A 21983-nucleotide genomic window follows, 5' to 3' on the forward strand; every position below is an offset into this window, starting at 1 on the left:
GTTTCTTTCACCCAACACAGTCATAATTTTGTTTCCCTTACTGACAGTCTGTTGCATCTGTACCTTTTATGAAATGATGTCAGTATTCATATTGGTGTAAACATAATTCTGATGATATCTTGTTTCTTAGTATGTGAGAGCAGATGAAGTGGACAAACTGAGAAAAGATTATGACGATGGGATCGAAGCTTTAAAGGCATTTATTGACTCGTCCAACGAGAGGATGAACACTCCAGTTCAAGTTTCATTTCTGAACATACGGACATATCTACAAGACGTTGAGGTAATCAGAGTTCACAAAGCTGGTTCTCTGGAATACTTGATACTGATTGGTCAGTCGCAGCATAGACCACTTTTTTCACTTTCTTGAATTTCCACCAGTTTTGACCAGTTTACTTTATTGACTGACTTGACAGACTACCATTCAAATGTTTGGAGTTGAAACAATTGTTTTTACTTTTACATTTAGTCATTTAGCAGATGCTTTTATCCTAAAAAACGTAAAAATGATGACCATAGAAGCAATCAAAAAAAAGAAAAGAGCAATAATATGCAAGTGGTTGACAAGGTTTATTTTTATGTTTTTGAAATACTCCTCTTATGTGCATCAATGCTGCATTTTTAATCATTCAAAATATATAGTTAAAACAATAAAATTGTGAAGTACTATTTACATTTGAAGTAGTTTTCTTTTTTCTATTGACTACATTTTAAGGTGTAATTTATTCCTGTGATGCAAAGCTGAATTTTCTGTCTTTAGTGTCACGATCATTCAGAAATCATTCTAATATGCTGATTTGCTGCACAAGAATAATAATTTTTATTATTATCAACGTTGAAAACAGTTGTGCTGCTTAATCTTTTTGTGGAATGCATGATAAATATTCATTATTTTCCTTATTTTTTTAATTAGAACAGCATTTTCAAAAACAGAAATCATTTGTAACATTATAAATGTAAATATTTCATGCATCCTTGTTGTTTAAATTAATTTCCTTAAAGAAAAATCTTGCAGACAACACATTTTTGAATGGTAGTGTGTGCATACTGTAATATGTGAATTTATGCAGTTATCCAAAAATATGATGTTTATTGATGTATCAGCTAGAGATTATATAAAACTCATTTATCACAGGACATCAAGCACAAGGTGCCGTTCATGGAGGCGGCGTACAAGACGGCCACACGTAATGCGCAGCAGCTGACCAAAGACCTCACTGAGGAGGAGGTCGCTCAAATGCTGGCTACCATGACAAACATCAAGGATGAGCTCAGCAAGGTGCCTGTCCTGTATCTTCTCCCATGAACTGCCACATTAAACCGTAATCTCACCGTCTCACATTATGACCTCAATGTCTCAATGTTCAGATCAGAGAAAGAGCTCTGCCCCTGCTGAGGGACTCCCAGGCCATGCTGCCTCCTTTAGAGGAGATGGAGAAACATATCACTGGCTTCTACCAGTCGCTGGAGAAGGCGAGTCGCATCACTTCCTCCCGGGACTCCGAGGCTCCAGGAGACTTCAAGCAGAAGTGTCAGGTGACTAAAGGACTATGGCTTTGAACTCAAAGGTGGCGTGACAATGAGATTTTAGGGTTATAATAATGTTAGCTCCATGAATTATGATTTTTAAAAGCATTATAGTATAATATATCATTCAATTCTGAAATACAGAAGTTAACTAAAACTAAAGCCATGAAATAACTTGAGATAAAATAAATGTTAACTTAAAAAAAAAAAAAAAAATATATATATATATATATATATATATATATATATATATATATATATATATATATATATATATATATATATATATACACACATACACACACACACACGCACAGATACTTTAAACTCTATTTGTTTTTAAAATACATATATAGAAAACAATTTCAGCCAAGGCATTTATTAAAAAAATGAATTCTAAATATTAATAAAAACTATAATAGTATCTCTAAATTACACTGGTTAAAATTCTTCTATGTAATTAAAAAAATGTTTTTGCTTAACGTTTGTATCCAGTCAAAATGTTTACTCAGGAGTCCAAATATTTTAGGGTATGATGAAAATTGTCCAATAGTTTTTGTCCAAAAAATAGTTTTTAAAAAGGTTTTATGAGCACACAATCTTAACAAATGTATTTGCCATTAATCCTCTCTCTTTGTATTTTCTCTGTTCACACAATCATCAGGAGCTGGTGACCTATCAGCAGAGCTGTAAAAAGTGTCTGTCAGTGATTGATAAAAACCATCAGATCATTCTGAAATCACTGGACACCAGCAAGAACCTAAAACACCTGGACACGTCACTGCTAGAGAGGAGGATCGCAGAGCTCCAGGCCTCTTCACAGGTGGGAGGAGCAACCTCATGTCATAATGCATGTTTGATGTTAAAATCTATGACTAAAGAATGCAAACTATGGTATCTTGGTAAATCAGAGCACAGTTGAGGTCCCTTCTGAAACTTTAGAGCAGATACAGAAGAACAACGATCTGAGAATCAGGAGAATTAGGCAGAATCCATTGGGTCTCATTGTAGTTTTGGAGAAACACTTTGTGAATTTTCTTTTATAAATGTCCATTGTTGTACTGTATGTTCTATCTCAAAAAGGGCATGGTAAAAGAAACCACAGAATGGAAGAGGCATGTGGAGGCAAACAGCAGCCTGATGAAGAGATTTGAGGAGTCTCGTGTGGAGCTGGAGAAGGTTCTGAAAGTAGCTCACAGCTGCATGACTGAGAGAGGAAACCCAGAGGACCTTCTGAAAAAACACACTGTGAGAAATGAAACCCCACCGTCTATTCTAGTGCTTGCAAATAGGCCGAAAGCAGAGTTTGATCTTTATTCGGTCTCCAGAAAGAAATGATTTCATAACATTTCTATTGAATGTCCTGCAGGAGTTCTTTGGGCAGCTGGATCAGAGAGTCCTCAATGCCTTTCTGAAAGCCTGCGATGAACTCACAGATATACTACCAGAACAAGAACAGCAGAATCTGCAGGAAACAGTCAGGAAACTGCACAAACAGTGGAAGGTCAGCATTTCTGACTCAGCTCACAATACAAACCATTTCTATAACATCTCAAAAGTTTACTAATAATTCTATTTAAAAAAAAATCTGTTTTTAGTTGTTGTTACTAAATTATTCACTTAAATTTTTTATAATAATAGGAATATTTTTTTTTAAGTTGATCATATTATTATTATTGTTATAAATTGGTATTGTTTTGACTGTTCATGTATGTTTTTAATTTATGTTGTTACAGAACAGCAACAGTACATAAGCACTTAATTTTACAAATATTTGTATATATATAATGATATAAGTAAATAAATAAGTAAATAAATGCTGAACTATTATTAACATTAGAGTCTACTTCAAAATTAAGGAATGAATGTAAGTATATAAAGAAGCAAACAAAGATAAAATAAAACATCTAATTACATTTCAAGGATTGCACTATATTCTGTTACTTCATATATATATATATATATATATATATATATATATATATATATATATATATATATACATATATATATATATATATATATATATATACATATATATATATATATATATATATATATATATATATATATATATACATATGTATATATATATATATATATATATATATATATATATATATATATATATATATATATATATATACTGTGTATGTACAGTATACACACACACACACACACACACATATGTATATATACCTACTCTATAATGTAATTGGGATGTAAATGTGTGCTTTTATCAATTAAAGGGGTTAACAAATGGAAACTGATGCAAAACCTGCCATTTTTAAGTAATTAAATACTTTGCAAGTTGCATTGAACTGCACCCACAATATGAAAATGCGTGTTTTCTGCAGGATGTCCAAACAGAGATTCCCTCTCACCTGCTGCATCTGAAGGTGGAGCTGGAGAAGAGTCGTCTGATGGCTTCGGTGCAGGAGTGTCAGGCTGAACTGTCCCGTGAGAACCGCAGTCTTCCCAGCATGGGCAGCGAGAGGTTAATCAAAGAGCACAGGGTGAGAGCCACCAGCATTACACCCCTCTAGAAGCACTCTTTCTGACCTTCGAAACAGGCAAGACTTATATTGGATATTTTTCTGTAGATGTTTTTTAAGGAAAAGGGTCCACAGGCTCTTTGTGAGAAGCGCTTACAGCATATGGAGGAGCTGTGCTCGAAGCTTCCGGAGAGCGAACAAGCCCGGCAAACTTTAGAGAACGCCAGGACAGCGTTTGCAGAAGTCAGAGAGGATATTGACAGCACACATCAGAAACTTATGCAGCACCCGGACAAGTGGAAGGAGTTTAATACCAGGTGAACCTTTGGGCCTTTGAATATTGAATTTTAATTGGTTGAAAAATTAATATTCAGTGATATTATCTATTTAACTGCACATTCGGATAAGAATATTTATTTTTAGAAAAATCTACAGTTTGAATCGAATTGAATCAATATTGAATGAATTTGAGCAGAATAATCACTCGATTGTCTTTCGTAAAGCTGTTTTTAGCTCAGTTAAGCTCATTTCATGATTGCACAATTATTGAACTGAACTGAATCAACATAGAACAGACCTGAGCTGAATAAAGACTTAATTGCCTTCTGTCAAGCTGCTTTACTGTTCAATTGTATTCGCTTCATAACTATTTGCAACATTCCCTCTGTTACTGATCTAAATTGAATCAAAATGTAACTAAATTGAGCTATATAATGACACTGTTGTCATTTTCGAGCTGTTGAAATTGTATTTGTTCAGTAATTGATGGATTTTAGTGCAGTGTTGCTGTTGTCTTCTTGTGTATTAATGTGAAGCTGCTTAAAAAAATCTGTATTGTATAAATTGCTATATACATAAATGTGGCCTTGGAGCACAAAAGCAGTCTTAAGTCTCTGGGGTATATTTTAGCAACAGACAAAAATACATTGTATGGGTCAAATGGGTCAAATCATATTTTTTTTCATTTATGGCAAAAATCATTAGCAAATTAAGTAAAGATCATGTTTCATGAAGATATTTTTTAAACTTCCTACCGAATATATATATATATATATATATATATATATATATATATATATATATATATATATATATATATATATATATATATATATATATATATATATATATATATATTTCAAATAGTATATCTATCTCGGCCAAATATTGTCCTATCCCAACAAATCTCAATTTCAGTTGTTTTTACCTTGTGACTGGTTTTGTGGTCCAGTGTCACAAATGTGATTTAAATATTGTATTATCTGTTGCATGTGAAATCACTGCTGATATCAATCAATTTTAATTTATAGAATATTGACATTGACAATATCATTTGATTTGTGTGTGCTTGCAGGTTCTCTGATCTCTCCGCCTGGGTTGCATCGAAGGAAAGTCAACTCAGGCTTCTGCGAAACAGAGCTGGAGACCCCGGCAAGCTTGGAGAGGTCAAATCCACTATTGAGGTGAGAAACAAAGATGAAGTGGACAGAAACTGAATGTGACAGCTGTGTGAAATCTTGATTGATCGCCCCTTCATGGTTTGCAGAGTCTGAGAAACGATGCTGAGCTGCAGGAGGGGAATGTGAGCTGGCTGAAGACACGTTTGGCCGCTCTGATAGAGGTCTGCACAGAGAGTGACACTCAGAGACAGGGAGCTGCTCTCAGCAAACTCTCCTGTGACTTTAAGGGTCTCCTCACATCCCTTTCTGAGGTAAGACTCATTACTCATTAAAATTATTTATTTAAATGAATCATCTGCCATTTGGAAAATATCGGTAACACTTTAGCATAGGTAACACTTGTTAACTATTAACTATGACATTTCTCTCAATAATTTCTTAATTTGCTAGTTATTAATAGTTAGTTAGGTAGTCGTTAGGTTTAGGTATTGGGTAAGATTAGGGATGTAGAATAAGGTCAAGTAGAATAAGGCATTAATATGTTCTTAATTAGCACTAATACATGGCTAATATTCCAGTAATATGCATGCTAATAAGCAAATAATAAGTGTTACATATTCTGAAGTGTTACCAAAATATCAAAGTAAATCAGCTGCCAACTGATATCTATATATTATATAGAACCTAAAGGTGAGGATTTTGAAAGTAATTTTTCTATATTATAATATACAAAGTATACATGAAATATATATAATATAGATATATATTTTGTAGCAGGAGGTGGCATGTTATATATAGAAAATATCAATGTAAATCAGCTGTTAGCTGCTATGTATAAAGTGAATGAGTCAATTTATTCAAGTATTTTCTTTGGACTAAAAAAACTTTTTGTTAAGATTATGTAGTTTTGCCAGCATTTGCCCTATTACCCACTCATAATGGTTTCTAATTTTGGGTTCAGACTTACATGACAATTTTCCACCGTTTTAGAATTAAACTGGATGTTTTTGCTACTGTGTCTTGACTTGAAAGTCTTTCCAGTGTTATGACGCTTTGGTAACACTTTAGAATAGGTAATACCTATTATTTGCTTATTAGCATGCATATTACTAGATTATTAGCTATGTATTAGTGCCAATTAAGAACATATTAATGCCTTATTCTACTTGACCTTGTTCGACATCCCTAATCTTACCCAATACCTAAACCTAACAACTACCTTACAAACTATTAATAAGTAGCAAATTAAGAATTTATTGAGAGAAGTGTTGTAGTTAATAGTTAACATGCGTTACCTATTCTAAAGTGTTACCGATGCTTTCAAACAGATTGTGTGTGTGTGTTGTTATAGTCAGAGAAGGTGGTGCTGGCGGTGAGCGACTGTGTGCAGTTCAGAGAGGAGGTGAAGACTACTCTGGAGGAGTTGACACAGGGTCAGCAGGAGCTGCAGTCAGACACCAGCAAGATTCTGGACTCTGAGTCCGTCAGAGAAGCCCAACAACTGCTGCTGCTTCATCAGGTGCCACCCTCACTGAACGAATCACAACCCTGATTCATCATATGTATATCTAACACATTCATGTGCTTTTCTAATGTGCAGCAACAGCTCAAGCGCCTCCGGCTGAAGAGGAAGGAAATGCAAGAGCAGATAAACCGTGGAAAGCAGCTGCAGGTAGAGGAGGGTCTGGAGGAGAGCCTACAGGAAGACCTGCAGAAACTAGAGGCTACCTTGAGCAAAATGGATCAAAGCACAGAGTCACAGGAACAGAATCTGGAGGTTTAGTGTATTAATTTATATATTGCAGTTTCACGTTGATTCATTTATTTTTTTTATTTTGTTTTGTTATTAAGCAGATCAAATATTTTCTGGCTTTGAAACAATGTCCATCTCTGTTGTCAGGTGACTTTAGCTGCTTGGCAGGAGTTTGAGGGTCAGCAGGCAGCAGTGAGGGAGTTTGTGGGTAAAGTGCGATCGGTCACAGAGAGAGAGATGAACTTCAGCAGTCCAGACAGTCTCAGCACAGAGCTGGAGCAGACCAAGGTGAGAATAACACTTGATCTCCAAGGGCTCGGTGTAATGAGTCACCTTAAATTAAACATGAGCGTCTTTATTTTGAAAACAGAAGAGCTGCAAGAGCTTTTGCAACCAAAATCCTCATAAGAAAATCTGCTCTGGGCATAGACTTAATGAGCCTCATTACAAGCCATTGTAAAATAGCTAATATACACTCAACTGTAAACAGCATAAAAGCTAAAGATCTACAGGCTTTTGTTTTGAAATCATTTGGTTTATTCTGCTTCACAAAAACAAACAAAACAATGCAATGGACATTTTGACATCATCGTTTGCTATTGTTCCTGCAGGATCTCCTGAAACAGTGTGAAACCGAGGCCAGACAGGTGAACACTCTTCTCAAGAGGGCTGCAGAGATCCAACTGGGCCCCAAAAATCACTCTCTCCTCCAGGATCAAGCACGTGCTCTGAGTGAACAAGTGGACAAAGTCGAGACTGGACTCAAGCGAGAGTAATACCCTACTTTATTTCACAGATTCTACGCTAGGATTATTTAGACAAATGCATTAAACATTATCTGTGAATTCATTATGAATCTGAATTTGATTACAACTGTATGTCATTTTTCAGTGTGAAGACTTTGGAGGGGATGAAAGACCAGTGGGATACTTTTGGGACTGAGTTTGAAGCATTTTCCACATGGATAACGGAGAGAGAAAGAGAAATGGATGCCTTGAAAACCTCCAGCACAGCTTTGGACCAGCAGATCTGTACAGTAAAGGTGTGAAAATAAATACATTTTTAAAATCATGTAAAATGTTTGAAATGACTACATGGCTTCTGTATTTATTTAAAAACTTTTCTAATTTATAAAAAACTATTTGTTAAATTGAAAATGTTCTATATATTTTACATCATTCATTTTTTTTCATAACTTCAACAAACCTGACTGTATGTATAATAATTTTGTTATATTATTTTATAATTGTTTTTTTTTGTTGAGTATTTTTAGATTTTTTTTTAATATCTTTAATATTTATAATTGCATATCTTGTCAGTTAATGTTACTAAACATTTAATTGTTGCTTGTAATTTAATATCCACTAATTTTATTGAATGTGTTAAGTTGCATGCATAGGTGTGGCCCTCCGTTTTTAAACTGAAAAGCTTATATTATGCTTATAGTATTTTTTAAAATACTTTATCAAACTATTTCAATAAAATGCAATTTTCTGTATAAACTCTCGCTGAAGTTGAAGCATTCTGTCTCTTATATTCTGATGGACAGACAATCAGAGAAGGTCTGCCGGAGAGGTCACAGGTCCTGTCCAATCTGGAGGAGAAATCTCAAGCGCTGGTCCAGTTTGTGTCATCAGGCGAATCTGCACGAATCAAAGCCCGTCTCACTCAGATTGGCAGATACTGGGAGGAGCTTAAGGAGAGCGTGGAACACCTGAATGGACAGTTGGAGGAAAGCTCCTCCCACCAGACGAAGTTCAATGCCAACCTTCAACAGGTACGTTTAAACATGCGGTTTACTGCAATCTTACTGAAGTCTTATGTTCTCTAATGACATTGCATTATTTTAAAAGGTGCAATCAGAGGTTGAAGATATCCAGAAGAAACTTGACAGCCCTGTCACCTCCTGCGTGTCTTCATCCGAGACCTACAAAACTCTACAGAGTCACATGGTACAGTATGATCACTGCGTGATACATCATACTCATTTATTTGCACCAGTTCAGCTTGAATAAGTGATTGGTTTGGTTTTCAGGATATGTTCCAGTCCCTGGAGAAGCTGAAGGCCACCCTGCTGTCCCTGTCTGCTGGCACCCGCAGGCTCAGCGAGAGAGAGAAGGCCGAGAGAGCCGTGGCCGCCCTGCAGCAAAGTTACGAGCAGTGTTTAAAACAGGCCAAGGAGAAACAGAACCAAATGGAGAGCCTTCTGTCACACTGGCAAAAGTATGTTTGCTGTCTCTGTTGGTATATACTATCAAATTAGTAAAAAACATTTAAATTGGTTTAAATCTCTTGATTAATTTGTCTATTTCAGGTATGAAAAGGATCGGTCTGCCCTGCAGTCATGCCTGGAGAGATGTGAATCCATAACCAGCCCTGACTCTCAGTTCCTCTCGATCGATAAACTAAAGCTGGATGGAGAACTGCTGGAACTGAAAGTAATAAATTAAATAAAGCATGAAACAACATTCACAGTGTATCTTACGATCTGTAATGTGACACATTTCTGTGTGAAACTGAATATTTAGCCAGAAATCATGAATTACAGGCTTGGTTTTATCCATTTGGATTTAAGTGAATTGTGAAAAATAGACCTACAATTATTGTTTATGCTATATTGGAAATGGCCGGGATATTTAATATCAGAAGTTAATTATTTCAATTTCATATTGTTTCTTAAACTTCTTTTCAAGCACCTTCAGAGTGAACTTCAGTCTTTGGAGTCGGTTTACAACAGTCTAGTGGCCCAAACACCAACACTTTACACCACTGCATCAGATGAACGTGTGAAAACACTCAAAGAAGACCGTGAACAGCTCGAGAAGAGATGGATGTGTCAGACCACAGCTATACCTCAAAGGTCAGTCATATGAAGCATAAGCTGCATTTGTTTAAAGAGGCCATCTTTAGGTTTCTTGCATCAAAAATAGTTGTAATTAAACTTTCTGACAGCTGTTTTTTTTTATATTGTACTGTTGATACTATCAAAAAATATTGAGGTAAATCAACTGCTAACTGATATCTATGTATTATATAGAATCTAGAGGTGAGGAGTTTGAAAGCAATTTTTCTATATTATTATATATAAAGTATGCATGAAATATATATAATATAGATATATATTTTGTAGCTGGAAGTGATATGTGATATATAGAAAATATCAATGTAAATCAGCTGTTAGCTGCTATGTATAAAGTTAATGAGTCAATTTATTCAGGTTGTATTTGTTTAAAGAGGCCATCTTTAGGTTTCTTGCATCAAAAATAGTTGTAGTTTTTTTTTTTTTTTTGCTGTTGTACTTTTGATACTCTTATAAATAAATGGCCTCTGTTATGATTATCCAACTTCCATGTGCTGGCATACTGTAAATCAGGCTGTTGTTCATGAGGCTGGATCAGTATGTTAATGTGCTTATGTATGATTGTGGCTTAAATTTCATGAATGGTCTGGGTGGAAGGAGTGATAAACTTTGCATTATGTCTAACATAGTACTGTTCATCAAACCCTTCATCCCAGAATCCAAGTGCTTCAGGAGCACCTTTCTCGGGTGGAGCAGTTTGATCAAGCCCTGCAGAAGTTCTTCAAATGGGGAGAGTCTTTCCTCTCTTCTTTACATTCATTTTCGCATGTTGATATCACTGATCTTCAACCTTTCACCAGTGACATCAAGGTACGTTCCATTATGAGAGCCTCCATTCAGTGCGTGGTATGTAACTGGTATGTTGAAACTAAAAAGTGACAATTATAGAAATGTTTTTTGATTCACCCATGTTTATGTTGCAATATAGACAATAATCACTCATGTATAGTAGCTGCTTTGCCATCACAGAAATAAATGTCATTTTAAAATATATTCAAATAGAAAACAGTTATTTAAAAAAGAAAAAACAAATCACTATCACTGATTTTACTGTAGTTTTTATCAAATAATTGCAGCCTTGATGAGAATAATAGATTTTAGCGATGCACGATATTATCAGACTGATAATATAGCAAAATGTAAATTTCGGCATTGACCCAATATGAAAAATTATGCCGATATGTGTTGCCATTAAGAGGAATACATTAACTCACATTAGCTCAGGGTGTGCTAGAGGTTAGATCACATCAACATGTAGCTCATAATTGAAGCAAAGTTTTGCCTGAATGATGATTAGATTCACTGATTTAGGTCACTGCATTTAAACTGAGAAATCACGTACAGAATGAGAATTTGGTCTGTGATAGTAAACAGTAAAATAGCACGTGCAATGGCAGCAGCGACAGCCTCCCCTGGGTTTTAACACCCGTTCGGTAAAGAGCTTTAAATAATTCTGTACGGGGTGCTGTTGGCCTACTTCTAATGAAATGAAAGTAAAAAAACACAACATTTAGACTGTGTTTCTGATTAAATAAAGCAGTAATTGATAATAAATTATAAGTATGTTTTGAGTTAAAGGTCAGAAGCTACTGTATAGCTTACATGAATAAAAAAAAAATTAATCACAAGCATGATACTTGAGAGACTTGGTTTTGTTTTGAAACAAAAGGAAATATATCAGTATCGGCTATCGGCAAAATGAGTTTAAAATATCGGCATATCGGATATCGGCAAAATCCAATATTGTGCATCCTCATAGATTTCTTTGTAAATCACAAAAATCTTATGAACCCGAAACTTTTAAAAGGTAGTTTTATGTAAATAATGTGAATTTCAATCAAATTCAGTGTTTTAATACAGTCGTCCGGATGTTTTGAAAATGATTGCATTTATGAGTATTTGATGAGAAATTCAAAAATTCATTATTGTGCCAGAGAAAGTACATCTATCAATTTGAGGAACTTGTTTTTTTCTATTATTACTTTAAAAAAGGTTTTTAACCAAGGTAATCCATCTTAATTGTTTCACAAAAAATTCAACTTAGACATCATATTTAGTTTTACTTTTGAATAGCTAAACCTGACAAAGTAATATATAGCTTAATGTGTTAAATTGAGAACCATATTAAATATAAAATGAGAAGAACAGAGTATGTTACCTACCTGCAGGAAGAGAAATTGGCAGTTTTACAAGGCAGTATTGTTTTATAATCATTCCCACCAGGAGAGGAGAGATGATCTGCTGAAGCAAAGTGTTATAAGACAGAGTCTCCAGCAGGAAACTAAGGCCTTGTGTGATGTTTGTGAGCCGGCTGAGGTCCAACAGCTTCAGGGAAGGTGGGAGAGCTCCTTGCAGCCGTACATGGAGGCACATCAGCTGGTTGAACTACGAGGCGAGAGTCTGGAGAAGCTAGAGGCCTTCTTACACACCCATAGTGTGGCGGCCGGCGTCCTTCAGGGCCTCAGACAGACCGTGGAGAGCGCTGGGAGTTGGGATAAAAGCCGGGTGGACGAGCTGCAGAAAGAACTCGAAGCTATCGTTCCTGATATTAGTCGCCTTGAAACGCTTGCTGTGAATCTGGATGGCAGTCTCTGTAAGGCTCATCTCCACCTGATGAATGGAAAGGACACTCGATCCTCGTGTCGCTCATTGGCCGACTCTTTGAGCGTGGAGCTGGACGCTGTGAGGAACCTACTGGGCTCCAAACAGAGTGAAGCTGAGGCTCTCGGTGCTCTTTGGAGCTCGTTCAGACACCGTAAAGAGCAGCTGCTCAAAACGGTAGAGGATATTGAGGAGAGAGCAGATAAACAGGGCCTGAAAGAGCCCAATGTGCTTACTCTACAGCAGAGGTATGGCTTACTCTTTTCAACAGGACTGTTTCTAATTCATATCTGTTGGGCTGCTTATTGAATTTGTGATGTTTTTAGGCTTCGGTTCTTCAATCAGCTGGAAGATGAGCTGCAGTCACACCAGCACGAGGAGCAGTGGCTCGGGGACAAAGGTCAACAGCTGGCTCAGAGAGACGCAGAGCTGGGTGGAGAAGTACTGAGGGAAATTAACCTCCTTCAGACCACCTGGGAAGACACCAAGAAACTCATTACTGAAAGGTGAGCCGCTAGTAACAGGCTCTTATACTGGATTTGTTCCACTTCGTAGTGAGATGATTAAAAATATAAATTACTTTAAGTGTAAGATAATGTTCATGGCTACACAGTATTCATATTAATGGTTGATTGATATGTCAATGGAGAATTATTAACTAAGATTATAACTTTTACATTTAGTCCTCCCTATTTTAGATATTAGATTTCAGCTTTGTTGGTAGTAGACAATTTTCCCTTTTAGTCATATTTTTTTTCTTCTAGAAATTAAATTAGATTAAACTTTATTCCCATTTTAGCTTTATGTTTTTTATTTTTTTTATTTTATTATCTTTATATATATATATATATATATATATATATATATATATATATATATATATATATATATATATATATATATATATAATTATTATTATTTTTTTAAACCTTTAGTGGTTACATGATTACATTGTGGAGCATGAGTGGCCCCTTTTAAATTTTGAAATGAAATTAAACTAAATTAAACATTTATTTAGCTTTTCGACTTATTCATTCAGTAATGTAGTAACAATGTGATGGATCTTTATGGAGAACATACAGTTGCATGTAATGTTTCATTAAAAGCATACATCTTTAGTAGCAACAAGTTATCTTTATGGCTCTTGAATGGTCTGATTTAATCAATCATGGTTTGCAACTTGGTCTAAAAGTTTGAGCATCACTTCCTCCGGGTATCAATTTAATTTTCCATATTTTAGTTATGTCAAAGTGCAGATTTTTAGTGTCTAACTAACAATTTTGCATGTTTTTGTCCCAGGCAAGAGCAGAGCAGCATTTTGGTAGAGCTCATGAAGGACTACCAGAGCTTAAAGTCTTCAATAAACACAATATTGGAGAGTGCTGATGCTATAGCCGACATTAAAGCTGTCCTGAAGGACCAAGAGGATACACGAAGATCCCTGTTGAAGGTAAAACTTGACAATCTATTTTGCAATAGCTGTTAATAGAGTTACTAACTTCTACTAACAATGATAAACTTAAATGTGTGGTTTTCCTTTTCTGTAGCATGAAGCTGTTAAAGCAGAGATGGCCAGTAACCAGGATGTACTAGAGCAATTTTCAAGTAAAGGAAAGAAGCTTTTAAGTGAATTAAACAAGATCCCTGATTGCGACACCCAGATCGTGAAGACAGAAATAGATGCCACTGTGGACCAGTGGTTAGATGTGAGTTTATCCGAAGGACAATTATTGAGTCTTCAAAAAAATTAAAACTCATATAACAGAGCCATTATTCTTCATATCCACACAGGTCTCAGAAAAAATCGAGGACAATCTGGAAAGTCTCAAGAGGAGCTCTGCTCTGTGGGTGGAAATCTACAATATCAGTGGAGAAATCGAAAGCTGGTCCAACAGCTCGGTTATGGATCTTACAGACGGACTCAATAACTTCAACGATAGCCAGAAAACCGCAAACAAACTCTCTGAAGTCAAGGCATGCCCAAGCTGTGTTATTAAACACATTCATAAAACCAGAGCAACAGTTGTGTAATATATTTTCTGTTTTTATTTCTTTTTTTCGGTGTAGGCGGATGTTGGCCTGAAAGAAAAGAAGATTGATGCTTTACAAGAGAAAGTTTCAGAGCTGAAACAACTGTGTGGTGGCCAAGACATCCCTGCTAAACTACAGGTAAGACTGATCTCCATCTGTTCTCCAGCTCATTGATTTGATAACAGGATTTATCACCTGTTCGCCATCTTCCAGGTCATGGAGACGGACCTCCGAAGGAAAATGAGTAGCATTGAAGAGTTATGTGATCAAGCCAAGAGCAACCTCCAAGATTTCTGCTCTAAGAAGAAGCAGCTGGAAGATTTTCTCAGCCAGATGTCCGAGTGGCTGAAGAACGTCGAGAGATCTTTGGTGGATTCACCGTGTGGAACAGCTCCTGAAGAAATCTGCAGAGTGAAGGTACAGAAAGTGGGTTTTCTTTTCTTCCATATTGTAGGAAACATATTTACATTTATGCATTCAGCAGACGTTTTTATCCAAAGTGACTTACAATAGAAGACCATAAGCTGTTAATCGTAGAGCCAGTAATATTTGATCTATACAGTGCCATGTTTATTAGAAACCTGGATTAGAAAGCTGAAAAATGAAAATTAAAGTTGTGATGGTCTCAGCAGTTCGGGTGGATGTTGGCTGCTCATTGCACCAGAGAGGAACATAGAGGGGGGAGCTTTTGGAAACTTTTTTTTTGACTTTTTTAAGGCATATCACAATTAGTCAATCGTAACAGAGGATATTTACTGCACATATAGCTCTAGGGATCAGAGAGGTTGAAAAGCGGTCACATGACACTACATTATGGCTGTTATGCTACAAAAAACCTTGACTTACATTATAAATTGACTTATACAATTGAATTGTATACAATTCATAGGAATTCCAAAAGGAGCTTCAGAACCAGCAGACGAGCATTGACTCGGCCCGGGAGAACCTGAACACGCTTTGCAGAAAATACCCATCCGAGGAACTTGCCGGTCTGGGTTCCTCTCTGACCGACCTCATCAAGAAATATGAAACGGTCAATCAGCTCTGTGTTAAGAAGCTGGGCTCCATGCAGCATGGTCTCCAGCAGCACTTCAGTGGTGAGAATCACTGTGTTTCTGATTAAAAAATGATCTTCCCTATCGATTCAAGGACAGATATTGTGGAAAGATTACTGTCCACTTTGTCTTCTCTTCTCAGATCTGGTCAAGGAGTTTCAAACATGGCTTTCTGGACAGAAAGACATTGTAAGAGAATGTGCCGATCATTCTGGTGACATGAGCGTGGTGGAACGCAAACTGCAGAAACTGAAGGTATTTCATCATTTTTTATGACACCTCATCCAAACTGAAAAGGACATGCTATGTAAAACTCTAAAATTGCAGCTAATAATTTTGCATTTTGAACATACCTAAAAACTGATACCATGCATCAGGAAAAATGTTTTAAACCAACACATAATGTTTGTGACTGGTTAGAAAAAAATTGAAGTCATTTGGAATATTATTACGATTTCAAATAACAGAATGCATTTTAAAATGTATTTTATTCCTATGATGCAAAACCTAAATTTTCAGCATCATTCCTCAGTCACATGATCCTTTAGAAAAATGCTCATTTGCAGCTTAACAAACATATCTTCTTATTATTATTAATATTAAAAACAGTTGTGCTGCTTCATATTTTTGTGGATACATTGATACATTTGTTCAGGATTATTAATTTAATGTATAGAAAGCTAAGAAGAATGGAATTATTTGATTATTTGTCTTTACTTGTCACTTTAGATCAATTGAATGCATCCTTACAGAATAAAAGTACAAAATGATAGTGTACTGTATTTCATCATCTCCTCCAATAAAATTCTTTGCTGTTTTTTGGCATGTTTTGTCCGTAGTACAAACGATGTCTGAGATGTTATGCATGTGTCACTTTCAACACTTACATTGTAATCCAGGGAGCTCTGGAGCGGGTGGATGATGGAGACAGCCGTCTAACGCTGGTGTGTACGGAGGGTGAGAAGCTTCTTCTGCACCTCCCCAAAGCCAGCGCTGGCCAAGTCCAGCAGAACCTCTCCTCAATCCAGCAGGACTGGGACAGTTACGTGGAGCAGTGTAAACAGAACCAGCAGAACCTGGAAGAGAGCGCCAGTCTGCTCGGCGGGTGAGAACTCAGCAGCGGCGTCACACTGGGTTAAATATTAGAGCGGCAGATTGTTTGAAACAATTCCTGGGGATAAACGGCTTTGCTGTGGAAGAGAGGAGGACCTACACTCTGCTCTCAAGTTGGCAGGGGATTATTTGTCACCGAGCGCTGTGAAATTAAATCTGTACTGTGTCTTTCTAGCTTTGAGAGCCGTCTGCAGAGGTTGACCCGCTGGCTGGAGCGCATGGATGTGAAGATGAGCACAGAGCTGCCCGAGGGAAGACATGGCGATCAGGAGCGAGTGACGCTGGAGCGCGTGGAAGAATTCCAGCATGAAGTGCTTAAAGAGAGGTTAGAATATGTTAAACTGATAAATAGCAATCTTTTGTCCTATTTGTGTGCCCTCAGTGGGTAAATAAACGGCCCACTGTTTTTTTGCTCCAGTATACCATAATTTGTTTTTACTTTGTATACTTGTTTAGAAAATATATTATAAAATATCCTAAATAATGAAATATTTTATTATTTTATAATAAATTATATTAATTATTTTACTAATATATTTAGTAATTTTGGAAATTCTATTTATAAATAATTAATAAACAATGTTTCGTTATTAATGAATGTATATTGCATTATATTTATAAATAATAATAAAAAAATAACAATCTGGATAAAATTTTTATTTTATTTTAGGGTTTTTAATTGTAATAGTGCTTGGAAGGAAGCATGTTAAAATTCCTAATACTACAAATATTATATTACTAATATTAATATTTTAATACTACATTTCTTTGTTTCTTTGTCTATTTATTTATTGCGTTGTGAAATAATATTTTTATTGTACTTAAACATTGTTTTTGGGAAATGTGACCTGGACATGTGAGCTAAGACTCATACATGTATAATAATTTTATTGCATTCACTCACAGTATTTCCTGTAATGTTTTTATATAATGTGTAAGTAATTTACAACACAAACAATTTTCCAATCTTTTATCCTGCAGAGACTCGTTTGAGAGTCTGTGCCAGGAGGCTCAGTCTCTGGGTGAGGGGGGTCATGGCAGTGGGGCGGAGCTTCGAGCGTCTGCGCAGCTGCAGCTGCAGCATCAGACGCTTCTCAAAGCGGTGAGGGAGAGACTGCGCATGTGTCAGCTCAGCCTGCAGGAGCAGCAGAACTTCGAGGAGATGCTGCAGAGCACCTGGGGATGGCTCAGCGGCGTACAAGAGCGCCTCAATTCACTCAACAGCACCAGCGGGAATAAAGAGACCCTGGAGAAGAGACTGGAGCTGGTTCAGGTCAGAAAACACAGTCATGCCTCTCAAATGAATATTCAGAGATTGTTTTTCTATAATGGGATATTTAATTGTAAAAGTACTCACTAGGCGAATGTTTTTGTTGAAACTCCTCATACTTCAAATATGAATACTTCTGACACTCTAATGTACGGAGCCCCGCACATGACATGCAAGAGACAATTAATTGTGCTCGCGATTTACTAATTTGTTCCCTTAGTGTACTAAAATGTGCACATGATTACTATTGCGTTCCCTCGATTTGCTAAATCGTGTGCACGATTTAGCAAATCAAGGGAACGAATTAGTAAATTGTGCGCACAATTTATTAATCGAGTGAACGAAATAGTAATAGTGTGCATGTTTTGATACATTGAGGGAACGAATTAGTAAATCGTGCGCACGATTTAGCCTACAATTTTTTCCTGCATGTCATGTGAGGGGCTCCGTACTTATGCAATTAATTATACCTAAATGCCAACTCTTCGTCAATCATTATTAATATTTTTAATATGATATGATATTATATAATTTAAAACCATGCTTTTAAATCTTTTTTTTTTTTTTTTTTTTTAGATTACCAGTCTTGTCAATTATAATGGCATGCATTATATTAAACCAGAAATCAAACTTTTTCGTCAATCATCTTTATCATATAATATGTTTAGGATATTATATATTATTGTATTATTGTTGTAAATAATGATTATAGCATAGGCCATATATTTAATTAAACAAACTCTTTGTCTGTCATCATTATTATATTATATATAAATTATATTGCATATTGTTATGTTATTGATACAAATATAATAGCCAGGACATTTTTTTTATTTCATTTTGAGATCACTAGTTTTTTATTCATTAATGCACAATTTTTTTTTTTACAAATTTATTCTGAAATTATATGAGCATTGACATTTGGATGATATTGTTTCAGGACATCCTGCTGATGAAGGGTGAAGGGGAGGTGAAGCTCAACATGACCGTAGGGAAGGGAGAACAGGTGCTGAAGAACTGCAGTAGGGATAAACAGGAAATGATCCGCTCTCAGCTCAAGAGTCTGAAGGATTCCTGGGCCAATATCCTCATGACCGCCATGAGCTGCCACAGGTGAGTTCCTGAGTCCTCTAATCACGCCTCACGGTAGCTTGGCAGAGTACTGTAATAATGGTTTGTGTGTGCTGCAGTCGTCTGGAGTGGACCGTGGCTCAGTGGGGCAGTTTCCTGGAGAGTAAAGCTCAGCTGCAGCAGTGGATGGAGATGGTGGAGCAGGAGGCAGGAGTGACTCTGCCGCAGCAGCCCGGGCTGAAAGAGAAAGCTGCGCTGCTGGAGCGCCTGCGTGCCATTCAGGCCGACGTGGAGGTCCACTCATCAGCACTGACACGTCTAAATGAGAAGTCCACAGAGCTGTACGACAAGACAGGAGAGCAGGCGTTCGCAGAGGGACCCAAATCTCAGTTCAACACCCAGTTTACCAACATCACAGCTGTCATTAAGGTATGGAATATAGAAGGCAAACCACTTCCTCTTAGTCACTCTACACAAGTCTTAACAACATGAAACATATTTAACGGCCATAATTTGAAGTATTTATTTTGAAACTACTATTCTTGTTAATTATGGCATTGGGCATATATTCTATTAAACCTGAACTCAAACTTCTTTGTTGATAATCATTATTATATGTGACCCTGGACCAGTTACAAGGGTCAATCTTTCGAAATTGAGATTTATACATCATCTGAAAGCTGAATGAATAAGGATTGGACAATATTTGGACGAGATAAAACTATTTGAAAATCTGGAATCTGGGGGTGCAAAAAAAAATATTGATTTATCTAAATATTGAGAAAATCACCTTTAAAGTTGTCCAAATGAATTCTTAGCAATGCATATTACTAATCAGAAATTAAGTTTAAATATATTTACGGTAGGAAATGTATAAAATATCTTCATGGAACATGATCTTCACTTAATATTCAAATGATTTTTGGCATAAAACAAAAATCTATAATTTTGACCCATACAATGTTTTTTTTGCTATTCCTACAGATATACCCCAGCGACCTAAGACTGATTTTGTGGTCCAGGGTCACATATATTATTATATTACTGATATAAATTTAACACTAGGGTCTTGTTTTATTTTATTTTATACAATACAGTGCAATACAATACATAAACCACTTTCTGGAAGTGTACTGTCTACTGAATGCCTTAAAAACAACATGAAACACATTTAACGTCCGTAATGTACCTCTGGGAAGAAAAATGTTTAGTAAAAATAATGTAGGTGGAGAGTTTATTACATGCACTTCAAGATTTTATTGGATTGAGAAAATAAGCAAGATAATTGCTTAAGAAATTAGTCGATTTCTTGGTTACATCAGCAAAAAAAAATATATATATATACATCAACGAATCATTAACAATAAAACCTGAAACATTTATTTTTATTAAATAAGGTCAGTTTTCTGAGTTTCAGCATTCTAATGTTTCGTGTAATGTCCTGTTTTGCAGAATAAGGTGCAGCAGATGGAGGAGATCGTCAAAGAGCATGAGCTGTACATGGAGTCTGTGCGTGACCTGAACGACTGGCTCACGTCAGCTAAAGAAGAGCTTCAGCGCTGGTCAGACATGTCTGGAGACGCCGCTTCTGTTCAGAGGAAACTCTCGAAAGTCAGGGTATGTTCAACTACACTGTGCTCTGATGTCTTCTTGTGCACATAATAAGACCAGAAACATTTATAACAGAAGTTTATTTTGATTTCATGTTGACTTTAAAGCTTTGTGATTCAATTTTAGGGACTGTTAGACTCTAGGAAACAAGGGCGTGAGCGTCTGACCCGTGTGCAGAGCTGCGGTGCCGCCACACGTGACCACACGTCCACGGTGGGCTGTGAGATCCTGGAGAGAGAGGAGGCCGGGCTGCTCTCGGCCTGGGAACAGTGGGAGCGCGGAGCTAAACACACGTGCTCCGGTCTGGAGGGCGTCCTGGCTCAGATGGCCAGCTCGGAGCAGGAGTTCAGCAGTATGGCAGCGCAGCTGGAGCAGGACCTGCAGGAGTTCAGCAGCAGGCTGCAGGAGTGGAGCATTAAACTGAAGCAGGTGGAAGAAATGAGCTCCGGTGAAGAGGCTGTGCAGGGATGGCAGATAGCAAAGGTAAAGCCTGCAGAGCAAGTGATAAATAATAATAATATAAGAATTCTGTTCTTTAAAAGTCACTGTACCTAATGATTTTATGACTCAGGACGCCCTGGAAGCACTGCTGAACATTGAGCCCATGTCAGAGAATTTGAAGTGTCAGCTGAATGACTTGTGCCGGTTCTCCAGAGATCTGGGCGCTCAGTCTGAGAGAGTGTCTGCCCTCATTAAAGAGTACAACAGGTAAGAGAGCTCAAGGCCAACTCCTCCAAGCTGTACTTTAAGTTCTAGTTCTAGCAGAATCTGAGTACACAGAGTTATTAGAACATCAGATCCGAATGTTTCTTCATGAAAAATCTTAAAACGAAAATAAGAAATCTTTCCTTAGCACTAACTGAAGTAGATTATATATTAAAAAGATTGAGCTTAAAACTAACAAAAATACAATAAAAAAAGTAATATAAATTATAAAAAAGGTAATAAAATTGCAAAAACCACAGCAAAATGAAAACTAAAAATGTGTATATTAAAAAACAGCTAATTCAAAATGAAAAATGACAATAGTTATAATACTGTACTGAGACAGACTGGCTGAGACTGACATTTAAAACCTCCAATAACACACTTAACATTTCAGCAAATCTCAAATCAATGAAAACTGACCATAACAATAGTCCGGCATACAACAAAACAGCAGCTCATTCAAAAAATTGAGCGGACGCCACAAATGG

At 36.5% G+C, this 21983-nt stretch overlaps 1 protein-coding gene across 9 annotated transcripts in view; it reads left to right on the plus strand.

Annotated features, from left to right (window-relative positions):
- syne1b (spectrin repeat containing, nuclear envelope 1b) overlaps positions 1–21983 on the plus strand; it is a 102196-nt gene that overhangs the window by 23610 nt on the left and 56603 nt on the right. For all 9 annotated transcript variants that reach the window (XM_026286576.1, XM_026286583.1, XM_026286581.1 and 6 more), the window contains 38 exons: positions 131–283; positions 1136–1279; positions 1369–1536; positions 2192–2350; positions 2611–2775; positions 2897–3031; positions 3885–4043; positions 4131–4339; positions 5377–5485; positions 5569–5733; positions 6774–6941; positions 7023–7199; positions 7323–7463; positions 7787–7947; positions 8067–8217; positions 8725–8952; positions 9029–9127; positions 9211–9398; positions 9490–9613; positions 9869–10035; positions 10692–10845; positions 12259–12884; positions 12963–13142; positions 13936–14086; positions 14184–14342; positions 14428–14610; positions 14704–14805; positions 14881–15084; positions 15557–15764; positions 15865–15977; positions 16622–16827; positions 17011–17160; positions 17817–18108; positions 19046–19218; positions 19296–19605; positions 20629–20793; positions 20914–21270; positions 21359–21495. In XM_026286576.1, coding sequence (XP_026142361.1) covers positions 131–283; positions 1136–1279; positions 1369–1536; positions 2192–2350; positions 2611–2775; positions 2897–3031; positions 3885–4043; positions 4131–4339; positions 5377–5485; positions 5569–5733; positions 6774–6941; positions 7023–7199; positions 7323–7463; positions 7787–7947; positions 8067–8217; positions 8725–8952; positions 9029–9127; positions 9211–9398; positions 9490–9613; positions 9869–10035; positions 10692–10845; positions 12259–12884; positions 12963–13142; positions 13936–14086; positions 14184–14342; positions 14428–14610; positions 14704–14805; positions 14881–15084; positions 15557–15764; positions 15865–15977; positions 16622–16827; positions 17011–17160; positions 17817–18108; positions 19046–19218; positions 19296–19605; positions 20629–20793; positions 20914–21270; positions 21359–21495 — 7040 coding nt within the window. The remainder of the gene's footprint in view (positions 1–130; positions 284–1135; positions 1280–1368; positions 1537–2191; positions 2351–2610; positions 2776–2896; positions 3032–3884; positions 4044–4130; positions 4340–5376; positions 5486–5568; positions 5734–6773; positions 6942–7022; positions 7200–7322; positions 7464–7786; positions 7948–8066; positions 8218–8724; positions 8953–9028; positions 9128–9210; positions 9399–9489; positions 9614–9868; positions 10036–10691; positions 10846–12258; positions 12885–12962; positions 13143–13935; positions 14087–14183; positions 14343–14427; positions 14611–14703; positions 14806–14880; positions 15085–15556; positions 15765–15864; positions 15978–16621; positions 16828–17010; positions 17161–17816; positions 18109–19045; positions 19219–19295; positions 19606–20628; positions 20794–20913; positions 21271–21358; positions 21496–21983) is intronic.

The sequence above is a fragment of the Carassius auratus genome, chromosome 17 (genome assembly GCF_003368295.1).
Source record: "Carassius auratus strain Wakin chromosome 17, ASM336829v1, whole genome shotgun sequence".
NCBI lineage: Eukaryota > Metazoa > Chordata > Actinopteri > Cypriniformes > Cyprinidae > Carassius > Carassius auratus.